Genomic DNA, 22,585 nt, shown 5'->3' on the forward strand with positions numbered 1-22,585 from the left:
GGGAGGGAGGGAGAGGGGGATTGAGGGGCATTATGACTGGCACACTTGCTGTGGGAAGGGTCACAGGGAAGACAGTGTAGCACAGAGAAGATATGTAGTTACTCTGTGGCATCTTGCTACACTGATGGATAGTGACTGTGGTGGGGTGTGGGGTGGGGGACTCAATAATATGGGTGACTGTAGTAACCACAATGTTGCTCATGTGAAACCTTCATAAGATTGTTTATCAATGATACCTTAATTTTAAAAATTTACATTAAAATAAAAGAACCCTAGACTTTGGAGTCAGAAGACCCAAGTTCAGGTTCAACTACAATGCTTTCAAGTTACATCACCTTCGATAAGTCAAAACTTTTCACACAAGTTGTAGACAAAGGTAGAATCCGAAGATTTCTGATTAATTAATTACTAAGCAAATCTTCTCTCTAGGCATTCAGTCACTTAGGGTTGAATGACCTTGACTTACTGGTCAGTTCATTCAACAAATATTTATAGAGTGCCTGCTTTGTGCCAGAGACTGTTCCAGCCCTGGGGGTATGGCAGTAAGTAGACTCTAAGCTGCGGTCAGCAAAGTCTGGCCCAAGGGCTAATGGGTTTGTACAGCCCACATTTTGAGAATGGATTTTGCATTGTTAAATGGTTGAAAACAATGGAAAAAATACTATTTTGTGACACATGCAAATTACATGAGATTTCAATTTGTGTCCATAAATAAAGCTTGACTGGAACACAGCCATGTTCACTTCCTTATCTGTTGTTTCTGGTTGCTTTTGGCAGAACTGACTTGCCATGTAGACAGTAAGGCCTGCCAAACCTAAAATATTTATGAGCTGCCCTTTACATAAAATGTTTGCCAATGGGGGGGAAGTCTCTGTCCGTAAGGGACCCACCCATGAATAGGGAAAGTAAAATAAAGAATGCGTTCAAAATTAGTTATCAAATGCAATAGGAATGCTACATGCTGAAGAAGGAAAGGTGAAATAGATTAATAAATTACCTGGGGTCATCAGAAGGGGGAGAACAGATCTGATGAGAAAGGAGGAAATGATGGGTGGAGAGGCAATTAAGTTATGGAGTAGGCGAAGGAGCCGAAAAATCTGAATGGGGAGAGAGACTTCTAGGTTGAATGAGCAGTCTGAACAAAAGCACAGAAGATGAGCTTAAGGGAGGTGTTTGTGGGCTGGGAAGTTGCCCCAACTGGATGAAACACACAGTCTACAATGGGGATGAGAGCGAAAGAGAACTAAGGACAAGATTACAGAAGCCTTTGGGTGCTAGGCTGAAATCCCTACATGCACATTGGAGTTTGGTTGCATTTGAGTTCAAACTGGCAATTGACCTTGGGATCCCTTATGGATCTGCTCAACAGCTGGTGATAATATTGGTGACTTCATCTGCATATGGCTGGTTTTTGCCATGTCTTGTGAAATGGTCCTACTCTCAGATAATTGTATCCTTTCCTTCATAAATGCATTCATACTTGTCAGACTATTTGGATTAACATGAGGGGTCAATATTTTTTACCTTCTCTCCATTGCCTACCTCCTCCAGTCCACTTCAGCCACCCACTACCATGCGGGGAAATTCATTTAGAATGGCTTGATTTCAATGATTTGAAATTTCAATTATCCACAGGCCTCCTAAGCCCCCTGCATTCATGCCAACCTCATGTGTGACAACAAAATCCCCTTTCCACCCCTGCCCCCTGTCCCACATCAACTACTGTATCCCACGGAAGTGGTCATGGGCTTCTGAGTACGTGTAGTCCCTTTCAGGGGCAGACAGCAACATATGCAACTCACACTGCACAGAAAACCCTCCGCCACTCTCTGCCCGGGACCCTCCTACTTGCCCTTCAGAACCCAACTTAGAGGTCAGCTCTTCTGGGAAGCAGAACCTGACCCCACAAAACTGGCCAGGTGATTCCCTGTTTGCATAAATCATCAAGTATTAAAAGTACCCACACACTCTGCCGTCTGCCCTGGCTGACTCACTGAGAGTGGGGATTGTACTGTCTGCCTTAACCCCATACACCCAGCCCAGGGTCTTGTACAGACTAGACACACAAATGTTTATTACGTAAACAACTGGATAAATGAATGTACCAATATGACCACCATAATCATGACCTTCCCTGTAATCAAGCATCAACTTTATTTGATCTCTTCAGTAATATGTACAGAAAACCAGCATGTCTGCTTTCCTAGCTGTGTGCCCTAGGCTCAGTTTACTTCCTGGGCCTTAGTGCCCTCCTCTGTAAAGTGGGTATAATAGGAGTAATCATATGCAATTATTGTGAGAATTAAATAAAATAATGCCTCCAAAGCACTTACTCTGTTTGCCACATGGTCACTGCTCAGCCAGTATTAGGTGTTTTATTACATACAAGGCTCTCGGGGGGAGTTACATGAGTTCATTTATGTGAACCTCCCAGCGTGGCCCATGGGAGGTATCCAGGCATGGCTAGTTTCCGCCCCACCTGTGATGTACGTGTCTTCCTGAGATTGAAGTTAAACCCTGAAAGGAGGGTGCTGACTTTACCTCCAGAACAGGAGAGAGCATGGCATTGATTTGATTAAACTCCGGGGATTGTACACCAAAATGACAATTAAGAACTGCATTTGCTTTTTTCCACAGAAGGGGAGACAGATATGTTCTTCGCTTATTGCTCTCTATTTTAGATAGAACTGGTGATGCCTATTAATATAATTCTGTGCACAGAGAAGAAGGTCCTGCCAAGAGCAGCCTGGCGTTATTTTAGCTCTATCAATAAATCCAAAGGCCTGACAGTTATTTTTAATTCCATTTGCTGGTTTGAGGCTCTGTGCAATTAATCCATACCATTAATTTCATAACTATAAATACAACCCAAGCCTTCTTGAGTACTTATGCCAAAAAGTAAGACCTTATAAATATACTTGTTAGTGTTCAACTGGCTAAGAAGAGGTACTGGGGGGAAAAAAAGGAAATTTTACATAATACACACACTTGGAAGAGCCATCCTGGCCAGAACGCTTTATGTCATTATGTGGAGAAGAATGCAGAATTTATATAGCCCTTTAGGGTTACAAGTTGCTGTGTATTATCTCGTTTCACTTGACCTTCACAGCAGACAATCACATCAAGGTGAAGGAGATCTTATTAACATTTTTCAGAGTGATAAACTAATGTTCATTCAAGTAACTTAGACCAGAAAGTAAAGCAAATATGTGAAAGAGCTAGAGGCAGTTTTCTGACTGCTGGCCTAGGTCTTGCTTAATTGTCTATATTTCAGTATTTATCTCATTGTGTGGGACTCAAAGAGAAAATAAATGGATGAGGATTCTTGAGTATGTTCATCTTTGAGATTTGAGCCCAACTCCTCTGCGAAAAGAGAATGCTATCAGTAAGCTCCTAAAAATCCCCTTACATGTGCAAAGAAATGAAAATATCCACAAAACCCTAATTACGGTCATTTAAAAAATCTGTATCGCACTTTGCATATCAGTTCCCATTTATTAAAATTTTGCTACAATGTACCAGGTCCTATGCTGGATGCTTTACATTATTTATAATCCCCACAAGTTATGAAGTGCCTGGATGGCTGTATTCCAAGTAATTGACTTCTCAGGTCCTCAATTTTCTCATCCATAAAATAAAAATAATTATAGTATCTACTGTTTAGGGTTCTGATGAACATAAAATGTGATAATGCAAGTAATAAGTTTGGCTCGGGGTCCATGACTCAGTCAACACTCAGAAATTACTAGGTTTTTTGTTTCCATATTTGGAATTATATACAAAAAACAAGCTCCATGCTTTTCCTACTTGAATCCTTTACTGACCACAAAACTGGGGAAATATTGTAGAATTTTCTGAGGAAGATAATAGAACTTAGTGATCAAAGCATGGGTTTCAGAATCAGAACAAATGGGGGTTCAAATGCAGCAGAGATTCTTGCAAATTAACCCGCACTCTGTATTCTTCAGTTTTCTCATTTGTAAAATGGATAATAATGGTACAAACATCATAGGGTTTTTGTGTGAATTAAGAGAGATCATGTATCTAAAGGCTTATTCTGATGCACAGGAAGCATTTAATAAATGGTAGTGTTGATATCCTCACCGACACCCCACGGGGAGGGCACTATCCCTAGCTCCATTTAAGTGATGGAGATACTGATCACCTGAGAAATACAAAGAATGACATCTTTTCAGGGATGGTTTGGATCTCAGAACTAAGTGCTACCTCTGGCCAAACTCAATCCTATAAAGTTGATCAAACCCCCTCCTGAGTATCACCTGCTAGCCAGGGCCACGCTGGGTGAAGCAGGCACTGGCCCAGTAGCCATTAGCCCAGCAGCCATTTCTGCTGGCCATGGTGCTGACTCTCTTTGCATGGACCACACCCTTATCTTCTGTCACTGATTTGGAATTTGGGTCTCTGGATAAGACACGTCATTCTCCCCAGTGTCTGTCCTGATTGATTTATAGCACAACTTGATGTGTGTCTATATTTTTGAATCCTCATCCATTTTTCAAGAGATGACAATTCTTGAATGCAAAGCCTGGGGTGTCATTTTGGTAATGAAACACAAATCTTGCTGTATCAATTCCAGTTATCAATTCAAATGCTATCTGTAGAGAGAGATGTGTATATTTCTTGCACAAGTCTCTTATCCTGTCTGAATCTCAGTGACCTCACCTGTTAAAAGGAGGTGAACACTTCTGCTGTCCCTACAGGAAGGGTGGCTGTCAGGATCTGATATCCAAATCTGATGCTTGTCCTCCTTCCCAACTTTTATCCACCTGCCCAATTTTCTTGAAACATGCTTTAATCATGGAAAGAAAAAATATGCCATCAGCTATAATCTGCCAGAGTGCACAGAGGCTGGCATGGTGCGAAATGATAAGAAGAACCAGGATTCCTCCAACTCAGATAATCTGTTTCAACTTTAAAGTCAAAAACAATATAAGAGAGAGGCCGTCAGTTTCTTCAGGTCATTCTACAAGCCTCTTCAAGGGAATAAGCATCGATTCTCTTGTCTTTTCTCAAATTCAGAATTTTTCCTCATAAGCATTTCCAACAGAGTCTTTGTTTGCACACTGAGGGAAATCAAGATGGTTCAGCCCCTACCTCCTTCCTTCTCAAACAGGCCCACTCAGTCTTTTTAATTTGCAGAATGGTAATTCAAATGGAGGGAAAATAGACTCCAAGAACTCTACAGATATGATTACAATGAGTTTTAAAACACCTTTTCAAAAGACAACGGCAGATAAAGAGAGATAACAAACCATATGGCGGAGTAATAAGGAATGAATGAACAAGCAGCTTACTGCAGGGATGGGGGGTATTTACATCCTCATGTGTGCAGAGGAATGCTGATGGGCTTTGCACAAAGATGCAGGAGACTGATTACGTGGCAGATTTGCATGCAGCTCAGTGGGGGACTCTGAGCTAAGCTCAGGAAGAGACAGACGCCTGCTTCATTGGGGAATCTTATACCTGTAATAGCACTTCTTGCAAACATTGGGAGCATGTCCATCATGCAGGGGTGGGGGCTCCTCATGTAGATTTCCATAATTAAAACAATGGAAGCCTTCACTACTGACACACAAAGCACCCCCATGTCTACCATATGGTGTCATGGAAATAAAGGGGGCTTAATGTTTGACACACCTGAGCTGGCATCTAGATGTTTCTACTCCCTTGCCCTTGCTCTGTGACCTTGGGCAAGTCACCAGTCCTCTCAGAGCTTCAGTAAACTGTGGGGATGGAGTGATAGCACCCGTGTTGAATGTCTGTTTAAAAAGGGATCGAAATGATAAGTATAAAGCCCAGGACACATTATTATTTTTTTTTATCATTCATTATTTTTTAAAATGTGGGGAACTATCTCAGGATATCAGATAGCCAATTTCTGTCTTCAGAGCAAGTCTTCCACATCTCAGAGATGGACCCTGGGAATATTCAAGCCCTCCCTCTCTCCGCCTTTCCCTCTGGCCAACCCGGCTCCGATGCCAAGAAAAACAGCGTAGTGGGGGTACACAGTTTCTGCTGCCAGTAGCTCAGATGAGAAAACCAAACTGCCATTACAGAAGGCCGTCTGACACAACCACTTGTAACCAGCAGCAGATTGCTGGGGTAAGCGTGTCACTGTTCTGTCTCTTTTCTTACAGACAAATGTCATTGCTGTCTGCACCATCAGCATACAAATGGAGAAATCACAGAAACTAACAGAGAAGGCACTAAAAGCATAGCGAGCAGGTCCAGACAACAAACCACTGAGGTCTGGCAGTTGTAGCTGGGGTGGGAAGCGATCCAGTTGCTGCTCACCAGATGAATCGTGAAATGAAGAAAAATATGGTGGGGCTGGGGGGACACCTCAAAATGTTTGTGATTTGGTTGATAAAATGGGTCAGATGACACTTGCCCTTTGGATAACTCTTCTTCATTCTTTAGGACTCAGGACCTATGTTTGCTCTTTCAGGAGCCTTTTCTCACTGCTTTCCTGACACCCGGGCTGGGTGGGTGTCCCGTAACACTCTAGGCTTCACCTCTACTGTTAGTACCCATCTTACCATGTTGTAATGAAACTTCATTTCTTCATCTTTCTCACTGGACTGCAAGCCTTCAGAGGGCAGGGACATTGTATTATTCATCTCTTCTTCACCTATACCTACCATCGGCCAGGCACAGAGTAGGGAACTCAGCAAACAGATGAGTGGCAGGGAAGTGAGTGGGTCCGTGATTGGTTGACCAGATGGACGGATGAGAGATGCTTGGTCAGGGTTGATGGATGGGTCATTAGATGACTGATCATTGGATAACTGGCTGAGTGGCTTGGTGGGTAAATGGATGGACAAATAGTTCAGTCACATAGGTATAGTCACTCCTTGCCCCAATCAACTTCAAAGGCAGGTACTACCCACTGTCATTTATCCGAGAAATGGTGCAGAATGGTGTAATGAGCACCAGACTTGCAGACTCACAAGACCTAAATGTGAATCTTTTCTCAGCTATGGTAAAAAAAATGTCACTGACTATCTCCAAGTTTTCCCTACTCAAAAACCAGAGTATAGCACCAACTTTACAGGGTTATAAAATGTAGCTCTAGTGAAATAATAAATATGAAAGCCAGCATTGTAAGGTTTGGCACATAACAGGTGCTCTTCAAATGCTTACCATCTACTTGCAGTATATGCAGAGGATCACTAAAACGTCAACCCCCTTATTCTACTTATTTTAGAAATATTCTATCTTTTCCCCAAATGAAATCTCACATGGAACACCAGTACAGCACTCTGACCTTCTGTGGTGAGAGCTGGACCCTGTCTCATTGATCCGTGTCCACGCAGAGCATCCCAGGGAACATAGTTAGAAGAAACTCGCTCCCACATGGTGCAGGGAAGCCCATTCTATGTTCTGCTGTGTTATGCCGAAAGCCTGCCGTCCTCATTCTCTCTCCCTCCCTCCCTCTCCTCTGCCCTCTGACAGAGGAGCTCAGGGCTTCTCATTCATCTACACACAGAGGAGCTGATGACCCTGTCAGAAAATAAAAATGGTTTTCATCTGTCTGTTCAGGAGTTTCTAGAAATACTTCTGACTGAGAGGCTCTCTGAATAATTCACTCATCTGAGATCATTTAAATAGCCCATTCCCTCATTTTCATAATTGATGGCAATAGCAAACTGTCACAGGTGCAGATTTGGTCCCACATTTATGCCATCTGTCAGCTTAACCATGCCTGCAAAACCCTCAGAGGGCTTCCTTTCCAAACTGGGTGTGTCTGCCTCACCCCTGTCACCTTGGGCAAGTCATTTCTCTCACATGACTTCTAAGTTCTCTCCCTGTACACAAAGCTCCAGCTGTAGGTGGGGCTGGCATTTATTGATCACCTAGCATGAGCCAATCAGTGTTCTAAAGCATTTGATGTATTATTTTGCTTAATCTCCCCAGAAACCTTATGAGGCAGGTAGTCATATTATCTCCCTTTTAGATATGAGAAAATACAGAGGATATTGTGGTATTCAAATGAGAAGCTCATAACGGCAGCTTCTGCCATCACGATGCTCTCACATCAGTCAACATCACCACCACCACCACCACCATCATCAATCATCTTTATCATTAACGTACCCATCAATGCATGTTCCCAGATATAATCTTTTCTGTGAACTCTCTTTTTTTTTTAAACTTCTAAACTCTAGAAAACTTAAGCACAATGTTGCCTTGAAGGAGAGCACCGGATCAACTGCTGCTCTTTCTGGAGTTGAGCCAATGTGACAACTCCAAGAAAGAAAACACAAACAGCAAAACAGAAAGACACACACACACACACACACAAGGAGATGACATCACCTTTTTCTGTTTGATATGTTAACTTGCTAGAGACCTATTACATTCCGCCCCCCACCCCGTGACCTAACATACTGTACTGTGTGGGTATTTAAACTAGTCACGATGCATGACTCTAGGCAAGCCAGATGATAATTTGAAACCTTTTGTAATGGCTTAACTTTCCCTCTCAATGGCTCACATCTCTTGAGAAACTTGAATGATCCCTATCAGGAAACGAACTGAATCACCCACAGACCCTGCTAAGGTAGTGAGAATACCAAAGCCGTTGGACAAAGGGCACTTAACTTTAGATGTGGATTTGGGAGAAAAAGCAAAGAAAGAGACAGGAAGGGAGAGAGCGGGAGGGAAGACAGATGAACAATGCCACTACAGGCACGACAAATTTCTTCTGGAAATACTCAATCCAGAAATGCCTGAAACACAGAGCTATGCCTAAAATTTAAAAAAAAAAATCTTACTGATTCCTCGCTGTCACGTATCTCTCAGCAAATCATCCAATCCTTTCAATTCTGCTCCTGAAATTTCTGCTGGATCCCGCTGCCGCTGTTTTGTTCACAACTACATTCCCTTTAACCTGAGCTACTTAAACAGCCCCTTAGAATTCCCCCAACGATTCGTGCCAGTCGCCATTTTATTTTAAAGAAGCAATATAATTTATGTCAAAGAGAATAGGCTATGGGGTTTGTATCCTGACTTTGCAACTTACTAACTCTGTGACCCTGAGCAAGTTATTGAAATTCCCCGGGCCTCCTGCCCTACATTTGTTAAAGAGGAGAACCACCGTGTCTATATTACGGTGTTCACAGCAAATCAGATGAGTTTAGCAGTCTGCATCATCATCAATACTAAACAAATGTTAGCTTTATTATTATTATTATTATTATTATTATTATTATTATTATTATTATTATTATTTCTATGCTCTTCTTTCATCACAAGCTCTTCAAGTGTGCTCCACAGATTATTGAACTGTATTTCAGTCTGTAATTCAAATTCCGGCATGGCCCTTCCTTACCATAATTTCCCCTCAAACAATCTATTTCTCTTCTATTGCTGTGTAACAATTTACCGTACATGTGGCTCCGTGAGACAACCCTCTGCGATCTGGTATCTCTGAAGGCCAGGACTCCAGCAGAGCTCAGCTGGGTTCTTGCTCAGGGCCTCACCAGGCCAAGGTCAAGGTGGCAGCCAGGCTGGGCTCATCGCTGGAGGATGTGGGAAGAACCCATCTCCAAACTCCTTCAGGTCGTTGGCTAAGTTCATTTCCCTGGGGCTGTGGCACTGACGTCCTTGTTTCCTCGCTGGCTGCTGGCCAGGGACTAAACTCAGTGCCTGGGGGTCGCCACACGCCTAGTCACACAGTCCCCGAGCCTCAGACCCGGCAGTCGGTCCATCCTTCCCTCTGACGTTCTCTTCTGCGGTTAGTCACAGGAAACTGAACTGAACTTCGAAAAGGCTCACATGACTAGGTTAGGCCCACCTTGATAATCTTCCCTGTGATTAACTCAAAGTCAACTTAAAAATCCCTTTTGCTGTCTAACATGACAATACTGGAAGGGTACCTCATCATACTCCCAGGTCCCGCTCACCCTCTGAGGGGACAGGGGCAAGGGTGAGGGGCACTGGGGGCCATTCTTAGAATTCTGCTTCCCACACAAGCTATGTTCCAAACACATCAAACTCCTTCTCACCTGGGCCCGGCGCACTCCTGCCCTCGGGTTTTGGCTTTCTATGTTCCTTGTGCATATGTGTCGGGGGACTGGTCTCCCCACACATTACAAAGTCCAGACTGGGCTGTTCTCTGAGACCTTGTTCAAATGAGGCGTCCCTTCTGAGACCCTTGGCTCCTCTGTCTACACAGAACACATCTCTTCTCTAAATACCACTGGGTTCTATCAAAACATCTCCACATTCTATCAAAACATTGCACGCTGTCTGGTAGCTGAGCATCTCCTAGTGCTCTATTAGATACTACGTATCCTAAAGGCTGGTCTGTGTCTGGTTGCTAGCTCACCAATGACTTGCACATAGTAGGTACTCATGAAATTTTATTAGCTAGAATAAATGTTGAATAAATAAGGGTTAAATACCCAGAACTCAACTATCTCTGTTTATGGGGGGACAGATTTAACTGAAAAAAAATCATTTAAGTAACTCAATATTTATTGAGGACAGACCAGGTGACAGGACTTAAACTATATCCATAAACAACATCTTATCTGGCATTGTTACCATCTCCTCCATCAGGGACAACTCAAGATGCTACAAGACTCCAATGTCCTCATTTCCTTTCCTCCTAAACCATTTCTCTTCAGCACTCTTGCTAAGCAGGGACTGTGTCAACAGCACCCTTCAGTTTTAGCAGTCCACAGAATTACTCTATCAGTCATTATTTGCTGGTGTCCCCTCAATGGTAACTTCCTTCCATGAGTTCCTTTAGGTGGAATGTGCGCGCAGAAGCCAAGTACGACGTTTGCACAAACACTCGAAGCCCTTAGCAGGATGAGCTCTTTTGCACATTATTGATCACACACAAGCATACACATGCACTAGAAATCTTCTGCACATGCTCATAGGTTTCTGAGACTCACTGGGCCATTCTAGCTTAAATGTGGTGGGTGACTGAGGGGTAGTAAAAACACAATGATGAAGAAAGGAGGGAGTTACAGCATCACATTATGTGATAACTGCACCCATCAAAAAAGAGGACTGTTATACTTTTAAGATTTATGGGTTTTGTCCTATTTATGCTTGAAGTCAGAAGCTCCAGAAATCTGCTTTAAATCTGCTTCTCTAAGTATACAGAGCCTCTTAAAGCTAGTCTTTAGAAATGTGCACATGTATGTGTACATAAATATTTTCATTTTAAAGCTCATATAACCCTAAAATGGTTAATAGTATTATTCCAAAAGCATTTTTTTCAAGTAGTTAATAAGAAAGTGATTCAACTTGGAGAAATCCAATCACTCCAGGCCCAGCTCCCAGCATCTCTATCCTTGTGACAATTTCCCTAATCGGCCAAGTCAAGTCCACCCCTCTCTGCCCAGAGATGCTCCATTGTGAGCTACTGGGGGAGAGGGATGGTTTCCTGCTCATCCGTGGATCACCCCTGGTACCTGATGGGATGCTAGCCACATGACTGGTGCACGGGGGAGTCGGCTGCACTGGCTGCCAATTGGCTTGCACCCAGGGTATTGTTTTCAAGCATCTCTGGGAAGCCTGAGACCCGCCAAGCTCCCAGGCAGAGAAAAACCATTGAAAAAAAGGAGACGCAAAGGGCACCGAAGTCCCGATTTGCAAGAGAAAGCCAGCTCAGTGCTGAGTTCTATGTCTGTTGAACACAAGCCAACCTTGTTCACTGCACTGGAGTAATCCATGCCAGCCACACACAAAGGCCCAGCAGAAAGCAAATGCCCCTTTCAGGGCTTGTCATGTTTTCTGAGTAGCCCTCATTACATGCTGCTGCTTCCAGCAACATCAATGGGTGACCCAGAGGAGAAAGGAAATGGCCTCGGCGTCCCAGAATAACAGTTCCCTTCTGGGGGTCTCCCCTCCGCTGACCTGCGGGACCAGCGTATGCTACTGGGGGGCGGCTTTCGGGATGACATGACTGGTATTTAGCTGCTTCTTTCTTCAAGACAGAAGCACAAGGGGTTATTTCCACAGTGCTGGATCCCCTGAGTGCCAAGAGAATAGACCAACTACAGGAAGCATTTGTACATTCTAAGCTCCACTCAGCAGTAATTCCCCAAGCTGCCTTTTTGGGAAATTATTGTATTTCAATGGGAATTTGAAGGACACACAAAATATTAAAAGAGCATTTTTTGTACCTGAAAATGGAGAATATCAAGGGCAGCTTTCTTTTATGCAGTGCTTGCACCACGGCCCTGCAGTGATCTCCCTGTAAACAGGCTCCCTGGCAACTGAGCCAGATTCAAAGGCAGCATGGGCAACTGACAGGTGTGAGGCAAGCCTGAGCCAGGACTGGTTAAACCCAACTGCAGAGAATGATGTAACAGCTCCAAAAGTGATCCTCAGATTGTATAACTTGAAAAGCTTGAAAAATAACCCCAGTCATGTACAGCAGAAAGGCCCAAGTTCTCTACTTCCTATGAAGGATGAGGAAAAAAATACTTGCATTTTGACTTTGCATTTGTAAGAGGAAAGAAAACCCAGAACTTGAAGGATGGATTGAAGAGGGTGAGGATACAGAAAAACATGACAAGCAAAAAAAAAAAAGTATGTTCAAAGACCCAGATGCATAAAGGAACTCAGCTCACAGGGAATTCCAACGGGAGAGAGGAGGTAGCAAGTGGGGACGGTTACCTGGAATACAATGCTTTCCTCAAGCACCACAAAAATGCACAGAACCCCACCCCATCCCCCTCCACAAACGCTCTAGAATCTGAATTCTATGACTACAGAAATTCTTTGTCTCTCCTGTTCGCTTGATACAGTCTAAGCATCAAGATGAATGCCGGGCGCATAGCAGGCACTGATAAATATTTGTTGATTGACTGAATAAGCCAAGTCGTCCCTCAGTGCTTGGGTCTACCACCTAAAGGAAAACAGAGCAAGTGTTCAATAAACAATGCTATTGTTGTTATAACTAGTATTTGTGTCTGGGAGTGAAATATGAGAACTCCATATTTAACACTGGTAGTTAATTGTGCTGGGTATCTCAATGTGAAAGGCTTCAAGACATTTTTTTTAAATTAAGGTACAACAATGCAATAAAATAAACAGATCTTGTGTGATAGTTGGATGCATTGTGACACCTACTCAAGATAGGGAACACTGCCAAAATTCTAGAAAGTTCCCTGTGCCTCTTTCCCGTTGATAGCCCTCCTCTACAAGAGCACCATTATTTTGATACCTAACCCTATAGATGCGCTTTGCCCTCTTCTCGAACTTCACATAGATAGAATCATAGAGTATAATCTTTTGTGCCTGACTTCTTTTGTTCAACATAATGTTTTTTCAATTCATCCACATCACTGTGGGTATTACTAACTCATTCTTTATTAATGAGTGGCATTTAGTTTATGAATATATCATAATTTATTAATTTCCTTGATGGACATCTGAGTTCTTTCTGGTGTTTTGAAATTATGAATAAAGTTGCAATGAACAGTCTTATATAAAAATTACTTTGAGGGGATATGTTTACATTTCTTTGCAGTAAAACCTAGGCATGGAATTGCTGGATAGTATAATTTGTATATGTTTAACTTTATAAGAAACTACAAGAGTTTTCCACAGTGGTTGTAATTTTACATTCCCAGTGGAAATATATGAGATTCAGTTGTGCCATATCCTTACTAACACTTGGTATTACTGTCTTTTTCATTTTAGCCATTCAGTGGGTATAAAGTGGTATCTCATTGTAGTTTTAATTTGCATGTCTCCAGAGATAAATGATGTTAAGCATGTTTTCATGGACTTATTGGCCATTTGAGTATAATAAGCTTTTGCGAAGTGTCTGTCAACTTCCCACTTATAATTGTGCTGTTTTTCTATTATTGATTTATTGAGGTGACTAGTTCAAGAATTGAATCACGGGATGGATATCATCCTTTTACACACTGGATCATCTATAAATGCCCTAAGTCTCCCCTCTGACTCAGGACATGGCCTCTGTGGTATGAGATGATATTTTCCTGCACAGATTTTTAAGAAATATTTTGTAGTAGTTAATTATGTAGGTATCTGAAAGCGTGCTTTACAAGAAAAATAACCCTCCCTCCCCAATATACAATTTAAGAGACTTAAGTTTGGGAAATTAGGTGATTTAAAGTAAAAAGACTAGGTAGATGAAAATACAGGGGGTTTATCCATGTGGCAAAATACGTCAGTGCACTCGGTCCACCGTGATGAGGTTTAGGCAAACTGATATAATCACTGTTTAGAATAACCATTAGCTACTGCAAGGCTGTGAACCAAGCTTCACTGTCTTTAAATGATCCTAAGTCCTTAGGGCCCTTCCTCCTGAGATCTGAAAGCCTGACATAGAGAGCAGTACACAGTCACCCAGGCAGAGAGCTCCAATTGCACCTTACAAGATTTGGTCTGCCTTATTCCAAGAAAGGTGTGCCCTTGGCCATGGGATGGGATCTGGAGCAGCTCATGGGAAAAGCCTGCTTGCCGCCCAGGCTTCCTTGCCTCCCCTGCACTCAGCTTGCAGAGGGATATGCTCACCTTCTCCCATTCTCGGTCCTTGTTGAGCACGATCACCACCAGCCGGGGGTGCACCTGGTAGCCTTCCTCGGTGAAGGACAAGTCTTTGCCATCCCATGTCACATTGACCATAAATCTATAGAGAGGAGGAGAGAAAGACATATTTTAGGGAAGAATTAAAAAGGTCTCAACTAAATGAGTGAATGTCACCATCAGTTAACACCAAAAAAGTGTAAACTTGTCACGTCAGGTGTCATAAGAGGACTCTATCTGTGGGAGTGTGAGACCCCACGTGGGCACTACTAATGATCAGGTGCATCCGGGATCCTCACTCTCTCTCAGAATCCCCAGTCCTGCAGAGGCATAATTGACTGTAATTAGCACATGAGATGGAACCAATTGTCCTGCTAGCCCCACAGTCCTTTGGTCGGATCATCTTCTCACAGCAGGATCTTAAAGCACGCCTGTTATGTTTTAGCAATCTTCCCTAACAGAAACTGCTTGCTCATAAACCATATAGTATCCAACTTCAAATAAATGGTATCTCACCCATTCACTATTCATTCGACTAACATTTATTAAACATTTGCCACATGCCAGGCCTTAGATGGTTGGATGGGCTTAAATAAGGAAATGGGCATGATCCTTCGTCTCATGTAGCTTACAGTCTAAAGGAGAGGATGGGCATGAATGGATGAATCACAGATCTATGACAACTGCTACAACAGAGGGGTGTGTATATTATGTGAAGGTGAAACAGCAGTCAGGCAAGGCTTCTATAAGGAAATGCTGCTTAATTTAAAGGATGAATCAGCATTAGCTAGTTAGGAAAAGCCATAAGCATGTTCCAGGCAAAGGGGACAGCTGGTGCAAAGGCCCTGTGGTAATACACATGAGGGACTGACTGCAAAGCAGTGAGGCAGAAGCAGAGAGAGACAGGACAATGTGGGATGTAGTGTGACTTGAGAAGGCAAACAGGGCAGACGGTGCCAAGCTTTTCAGGACATGTTAAAGAGTTCCGTCTTTGTTTTACAACAATAGGAAGGCACTGACGGTTTTAACCAAGGAGGGGATGTAATCAGGCTTTTTTTTGTATAATATGACTTGAAGGCTGCGTAGAGAATGAGTTGGAGGGAGGTCAGAGTGGGTACGAGGGCTGGCTACAGGACTCTATTAGCTACAGGAAACATGACATTGTCTGTGGCCCTGTTGTGGCCCCAAAAGAGGAGGAGGAACAGCAGCAGCAATAAAGAGGACCAAGTAGAGAAATATTAAGCAGGTATTCAGTGATGGGTCAGATGGGAGGGTTGGCGGGAGAAAGGCACCAAGGCCGACTGCTCAGTATCTCCTTCAATAACCACAGTCACCTTTTGGCCTAGGTGTGTTCTTCACTGGTGACATGTGTCTGTCTCATAAAATTCTTATCTCCACCACTTTTCAAAGCCACCTTGCCTTGTAGTCAGATGGCGCTCAGAGGGTGAAGCAAGGAAGAACGCATCCCCCAGAGGCCCCCACCTTGCAGTTTGAGAAAAATATGATGTTGCTAAAACTTCCAAGAAAACACACCACTTAGCAGATGCTCAATAAATAGAGTATGGTAGGTTGAAGCATTCAGAGACTTCTCCAGAAAGACAGCATCTCAGAAGTTACAGCATTTTTTTTTGCTTTATATATATATCTTTATATAATTGTCCTGCTTCATATATATATATATCTTTATATTCTTGCTTTATATTCTTATATTCCAAGCAGCTAAAGAAGCGAAATATTAAGGAGAAGGACTAACAAAAAATTTTCAAAAAGGGAAACTGGCCTAAATAGTCACATGTCCACCCCTGGGCCTCCACAGTGCAGGTGATCTGCCCGCGTTGTGCAGAGAGGGAGAATCAGGCCTCCAGGACAAGGTGAAGAAATGGGCAAAAGGCAAAGAACAAGTACTGTGGATCCAGTCAATGGACTATTTGGGTTCTTTTAAATCATGTGTTTGAAGACAAGTTAATGGCAAGGAGAAAATGCTATTTAATGCTAAAACACACAGAAAAGAGGATAAAACTATGGCTTGTCTATGCATGGAAGGATTACAAGTACTTTTTATTTTCTTTTGTGTACTTGGCATTTCCAAATTTTCTGCAAATACCATTTGTTAAAAAACAGAAAAATGAAACACTGCAATTGTAGACGAAGCAAAGCATACTCACTGTTTGGCACGTTTGAGGCCTTTCTGATCATTTCCTAGCAGGAGATTTGATTGATTCAACAACTATTTACTGACTGTCTATTATGTGTCAGGGCTTATGGTGAGTCCTGTAGATGCAGAAATGGAGAACACAGTGCCTGTCTGTCCTCTGACCTACATTCTTATGATCTGGTGACATATACACATTCATATGACAAGCACGGAGAAGGCCACTGGTGCGCAGAAAAGCTCTGAGAGTGAGCAGTTGTTAGAATGCCCAGGAAGGGCCCCTCCTTCAACTTAAGGCATTTGGGGAGGGCTTCCTGGGGAATCTTGGGAGAGGGAAGGGTTTGAAGAGATGTGGGACAAAAGAATTCTGAGAAGAGGCATCATCTTAAGTAAAGAATAATCAGCAAGGGGAGTAACACCCTGGAGGAAGAAGGAAATAGCTTAGTAAGGCTGAGGGGCAGTGGAATTTTCCAGAAAGAATCCCTGAAGCCAGATTCTAAGGGTCTTTGAATGACACCCTAAAGGGTTGTTATGTTGTTGACAAGGCCACGGAGATCCATGAAAGGTTTTAAGTAAGGTTTTGAGCACTCGGATTTGCTGCCCGTAGACCAACTTCCAACATTTTCGTTTATGGCTAAAACCATTCATAATTTAAACAACTGGAATGGTTTTGTTTTGCTTTTTTTCTGTTCCCTCTTTCCTTTGATGCTTCCTGGCTGGTGTTATGTGAGCTAAATGGATATGGTCCAGAAAGGACATCTAATGAGGGCTCTACTTAACATTCCTTTATTAAAACTATGGAGAAGACATTTGCAATGGACTGGAGTTTAGAGGAGGATTCAATTTGGGTCAAATTCCTCAAAATCAACCAGCATTCAAGGTAATTAATTGGGGCCTAAATTAAGCTATGCATGATTTTGAAGTTGACTTTTTGGTTTTGTTCTCTATGGTTATTTTTAGTCTTATTGCATTGTAGGGGTGGAGTTCATGTTTGGTGGTTGAGGATGTTGGCCCTTGCTAGATGTGCCATCCATCCATCCATCTGTACATCCATCCAACAACGTGTTCATCCACCCATCCATCCATCCATCCATCCATCCATCCATCCATCCATCCATCCATCCATCCATCATCCATCCATCCGTCAGTTCATCCATCCCTCCATCCAAGACATATTTGAATACCTACTATATGTCATGACCTGTGCCAAAAACTGTGCTAAGAAAATTATACAAAAATATCTCTGCAATAAACAACAGTTAAGTGTAAATTTAGAGATATGTATTAAGTAGATTGGTGAAGAGCGTAAGGAATAGAGTGGCCAATCTATTATAGAGGCAGGGCTGGAATAGGGAAACAAAGTGGAAGATATTTGGGTTGCTGCAGGAAGGAACAGCAAGGGTTGGCCAGGTGAATGGCCAAAATGGAGATGCACGGAACCACAAAATGTCATGCTGGAACACTGTTCATAGAATTTCAACATAAAAATTGCAGACAAAGACCACCAGAGGACTTTACCCGGGCTGGCGCAAAACCAGTTACCAAGTTATTGTCTATCTGCTGCCCAAAACTCAGAGGTAGGCCAGCCAATTCAATGAGTTTCTTTTTTGAAAAACTGAATGCAATGAGTTAACAAGCTAGGTTTTGATTATCCAACACTTTGGGATGAACAGTGTTTAGGCTGGATCTCCCTAATGGCCTGAATGTGGGTAAAAAGGAAAATTACCAGAAGGTTTAGAAATACCCGGTTTGTTATCTGTTTGTAGAAGGAAGATCAGAGAACAAATGTTTTGATTTTTGACATAGTCACATGTCCTCGGCAGAGGCATTCACAGGGTTCCGTTGTGTGAGGGGATCATCACATCACCATTTTAGGTGAGCAGTTAGTATGTACTGCTGAGTATCCAGGTCTCTTATTGATTTGCCAGTTGAATTTATTTAAATCTCCTTTAATTTCCCATCTCTGTTTCCTCCACCCATTCCCTTTCTTCCCATTTTGCAGTGAAGTCAGATGGAATTAGCAGGCTGATCATATAGAAGCATCATTCTTCTTCAGATTATGTGGGAACAAATATATGGAAATTTTTGCGGTCCAGATTTTTTCATGTTCCTTTAAGATTCAATATGCCAAACCAGTGAGTGTTTCTCTTTTTTTCAATTAAGTGTCTTCAGTCTTTTGGGAGGGGAAAAACAAAACAAAACTCTAACAGAAGTTTTTGCTGAACAGTAATTTCATTACAAAGTTGGCAGGGAGCAAGTACCTATTACCTTCAATTCCCCCATTCAATTTCTAGGAAGGAAAATCCATATATCCTCGAGCTTTTTACCCATTTAAGCTTACTCCAGAGCAAAATCCTTTACCTAGGGAAATACCCCGTTGCTTGGTCCCTATCAATACCTGCTGGGCATTTGTATTAAACAGTAAAATCTTATCACTGTTTTGTTTCTCTCTCAAAAATTGATTATAAACTTTCAGTGGCCAGATAAAATATCAGAAATTTTGGCTGCTGCTAAGCTTCAAATTACATCTTCAATACTTCCATCAGGAGTAATAAATATAGGAAAGCATGCTGGCAAAATGTAGGTGGGAAGCTCAAATAGTTTGCAGAAAGTCTACTTCTGTCATTATCTTCCATTGATGATAAAGTGCTAAGCGGTTGTTTATTTTCAGTGGCATACACAACACTAAGCCAGAAAATATGTAAATTATGTGACATACATACATACAAGTTTCCTTTGGTATCTATAGTCTTAGTTGTATAAAGCTGAAGTTGGAAAAACTTCTTGACTGCTTGCATTTTATGCCCTACGAATGGCTGATGCACATGGATCAGAAATAACACTGCAAAACAGGCAGGCCATGTGACTGCAAAAAAATAGGCCAGAACTGTCACATTCTCTCTAGACCTGAGCTGTCTAGTATTGTAGCCACCAACTACAGATGGCTACTAGCACTTGAGATGCGTGTAAGTCTGAAGGGAGGTGTGCCACAGGGCATAATACACACTGGATGTGGAAGACTTTGTGCAATAAAACAGTGCAAAGGATCTCATGAATAATTTTATATGAATTTCATGTTGACATATTTTAGCATGCTGGGTGAAATAAAATACATCATTCAATTTAATTTCATCGACTTCTTTTTACTTCCTTAAGGTGCTGCCAGAATTTTTAAGAATGCATGCATTGTATTTCTACTGGGTAGCCGTTCTAGACCGTCTATGGTGTTTGCTGCTTTTTTTTTTTCTCCCAATTAACAGGAAGCATCATGAAGGTAGGGGGACCTTTGCTTAGTATTATATCTCCAGTGTCAAACAGAACATCTGGCACACAGCTGGTGCTGAATAAACGCAGGCAGAAAGCACTGGAGAAAGAATGCATGGAAGAAAGAATGGCTCTTTCTACGTCGTGGATGACAGAGCCAGGATCACAGCCTGGCTCGGCTGCTCCCCAGCTGTGTCATCTTGACCAGTGGGTTTACAATTCTGTGAGCCCTCCTTTCCTTATTTGTAAAAATGGATCAGGTTAAACCACATGAAATGGCCAGGACAGCTTCAGGTGGTTTGACCTAACAGATAAGCTAACTCCCAGGTTTGGGGGTGGGGTCCGCCAGAGCACACCTGAAACCCCCAACCCAGTATCTGGTATACAGCTGTTGCCTAATAAATAGTTAACACTGATATAAATTTCCTATGCTTTTTCTATTATTTGTCCACCCTGTCATATTTTCTAACACCCCATCCCAAAGGTAACCTGGTCTTTTTAATACCATTCAGTGTATCAGTTCAGGGGTCCCTCTGTCCTCATGTCAAGAGCAACTCCACACAGGCTGCATCAGCTTCTTTATGTCTCATTTCTCCAGATTTCTAGTTTCTCTTTTGCCTTACAGCCCTAAATCTCCTTTAACTCCCAAAATGTGATTATTTGAAGCGTTCTCTAGACATACTTATTATTCACTCTTTCCCTTCAGACTTTAATTCTCTTACTGTTTCCTAAATGCCACTGTAACCCAGTTAGTGTTTCTCACTTTTTGGTTAATTTTCCATCTGCTTTGTCATTTCCCACATTACCCAGGCCTTTTCCCAAATCGCACTATCTCCTAAGTGCCTCTTCCAATGGTTTTGGGTGTCATCGAGTTTTTCATCTGTCATTTAATTTACATGTTTCTGAAACCTGAATCACTGTTTTCTTTAACCTCTTTTCAGTTCTTAAGATGCCCTTCATTTTTTTTAAAAATGTTTTTTGGTCTTTCGGGCTTTGCTGTTTATCTTAGCATCCTTGGCTTCATTAATCATTCCATTATGGGCACGAATCCTCTTCTTTCTTTAGAGCAAACTTGTGGTGCTTTTACCAGCTTTCAATTCCCACCCTGCACCACCCCCACCCTGGACACACCTAAGTACCCATTTCTTTTCAACAAGTCCCTCAATGAGTGCACTTTCCTCTTCCCTGGTGTTCAGTTTCATGCACTCTTTGGTGGTTTCCCATGTCCCCTGAACAATTACCAGGCGCAGGACCCCAGAGCTGAGACTTAAGGGTCAGGCCAGGAATGCAGTACGTCCAACACACTTATCTGCACATTCGAGGCCAGCAACATCCAAAACGGGCTCAAAAACTAGGGCATAACCAAAAAGAAAAAAGAAGACAACAACTGAGGAGTATTTACTCTTTCAACTCAAATTCTGCTGTGGAGAATTAAAAAACAAATTGTTGTCCTGGCTGAGCAATACCGTATTTTTAAAAAATTAGAGCAGGAGACGATAAGCTCCACGAAGGCTGGGATCTTCCTCTGTTTTGATCACTGTGATTCTAAGACGCCTAGAGGAGTGTGTGCTTTGCAAGAAAAGCTTACAACCTTTTGTTGAGCGGACACAGGGCCCCAGGATCTGGTTCATTTGGTGCTCATTTCGTGTGCAAACGACTTCAGGAGGAAAGTGTGCAAACAACGCTTTCTGTTTCGGCAGCAGAGAGCTGGGGTGACAATGCCACTCTGCGGCTTTCAATCACAGGGGAGCAGCCTACATTCTCAGCGCATCTGCTTCCCCTTCTGCAAACCTGGGGGTTCTGACAGCCACGCCTGTGTAACTATGGGGACTACAGTAGATGAGATTTCCTGAGATAACGTGTGTAATGTGGCCAACAGAGTGTCTGGTATATAATAAATGACGGTAGCAGAAGGAGGCAGGTAGTTGTCATGGTTTTACATAATTTTCTCTTCCCCAAATTTGAGATTAAAGGGCTTTTGTTTTAGATGCTAGATTGTTTAGCTTGAAAATCCCAGTTCCCCAAAGGAGGTAATGTGCCCTTCAGGCCCCTCCCTCAAAAAAAGAGATGCTAAACTGGTTCCGCAGAGCCCACAGGCTATGGAGCAGAGTCAGGGGGCTGGCTGCTGGCCTGCCCTTCATGGCTCCTGGGCTTCCCAGGTCTCCACGGCGAGCTCACCTGAGCTGAAGCTGACTTTTGAGGGACGTGCCCCACATGCTGTCATTTGTACTACAGCCTCTAAGTCTAAAACTTGTAGTTCAGTAAGTAATAGCCAAGCTTTCTCTGTCAATATGACCATTCCACCCACCCCCGATGCCGGAGAGCACACCTGAGCCATCGGCCAAATGTCTACACTGGGAGCAGGACTTACGGAGTAAGATCTAAGGTTCCTGTCCTCATTATGCTTTGCCAGGAGTTCCTGGAGATCTGAGGGTCCCTTATGAGGCGGTCCTTAGGACCCCATTCTGCCCTTGTTCCTTATTCGTGGTTCTCTCAGACCCTGGTGCGGGATCTGGGAATTCTTGAAATTGCAGACAGTGTTTCGTAACACTCTGAAAGCAGCACCAAATATATCACCATTAAAATCTAGTGGCTCTGCGTCACCTGGCCACTCGGAAC

General features: G+C 42.7%; 1 protein-coding gene across 1 annotated transcript in view; it reads right to left on the reverse strand.

Moving 5' to 3' along the window:
• Positions 1-22,585, reverse strand: part of GRIN2A (glutamate ionotropic receptor NMDA type subunit 2A) — a 349,136-nt gene that overhangs the window by 96,473 nt on the left and 230,078 nt on the right. The window contains exon 5 of the mRNA XM_037020713.2: positions 14,539-14,653. Within this exon, the coding sequence (XP_036876608.2) occupies positions 14,539-14,653 (115 nt within the window). The remainder of the gene's footprint in view (positions 1-14,538; positions 14,654-22,585) is intronic.

Source organism: Manis javanica, chromosome 10 (genome assembly GCF_040802235.1).
Source record: "Manis javanica isolate MJ-LG chromosome 10, MJ_LKY, whole genome shotgun sequence".
NCBI lineage: Eukaryota > Metazoa > Chordata > Mammalia > Pholidota > Manidae > Manis > Manis javanica.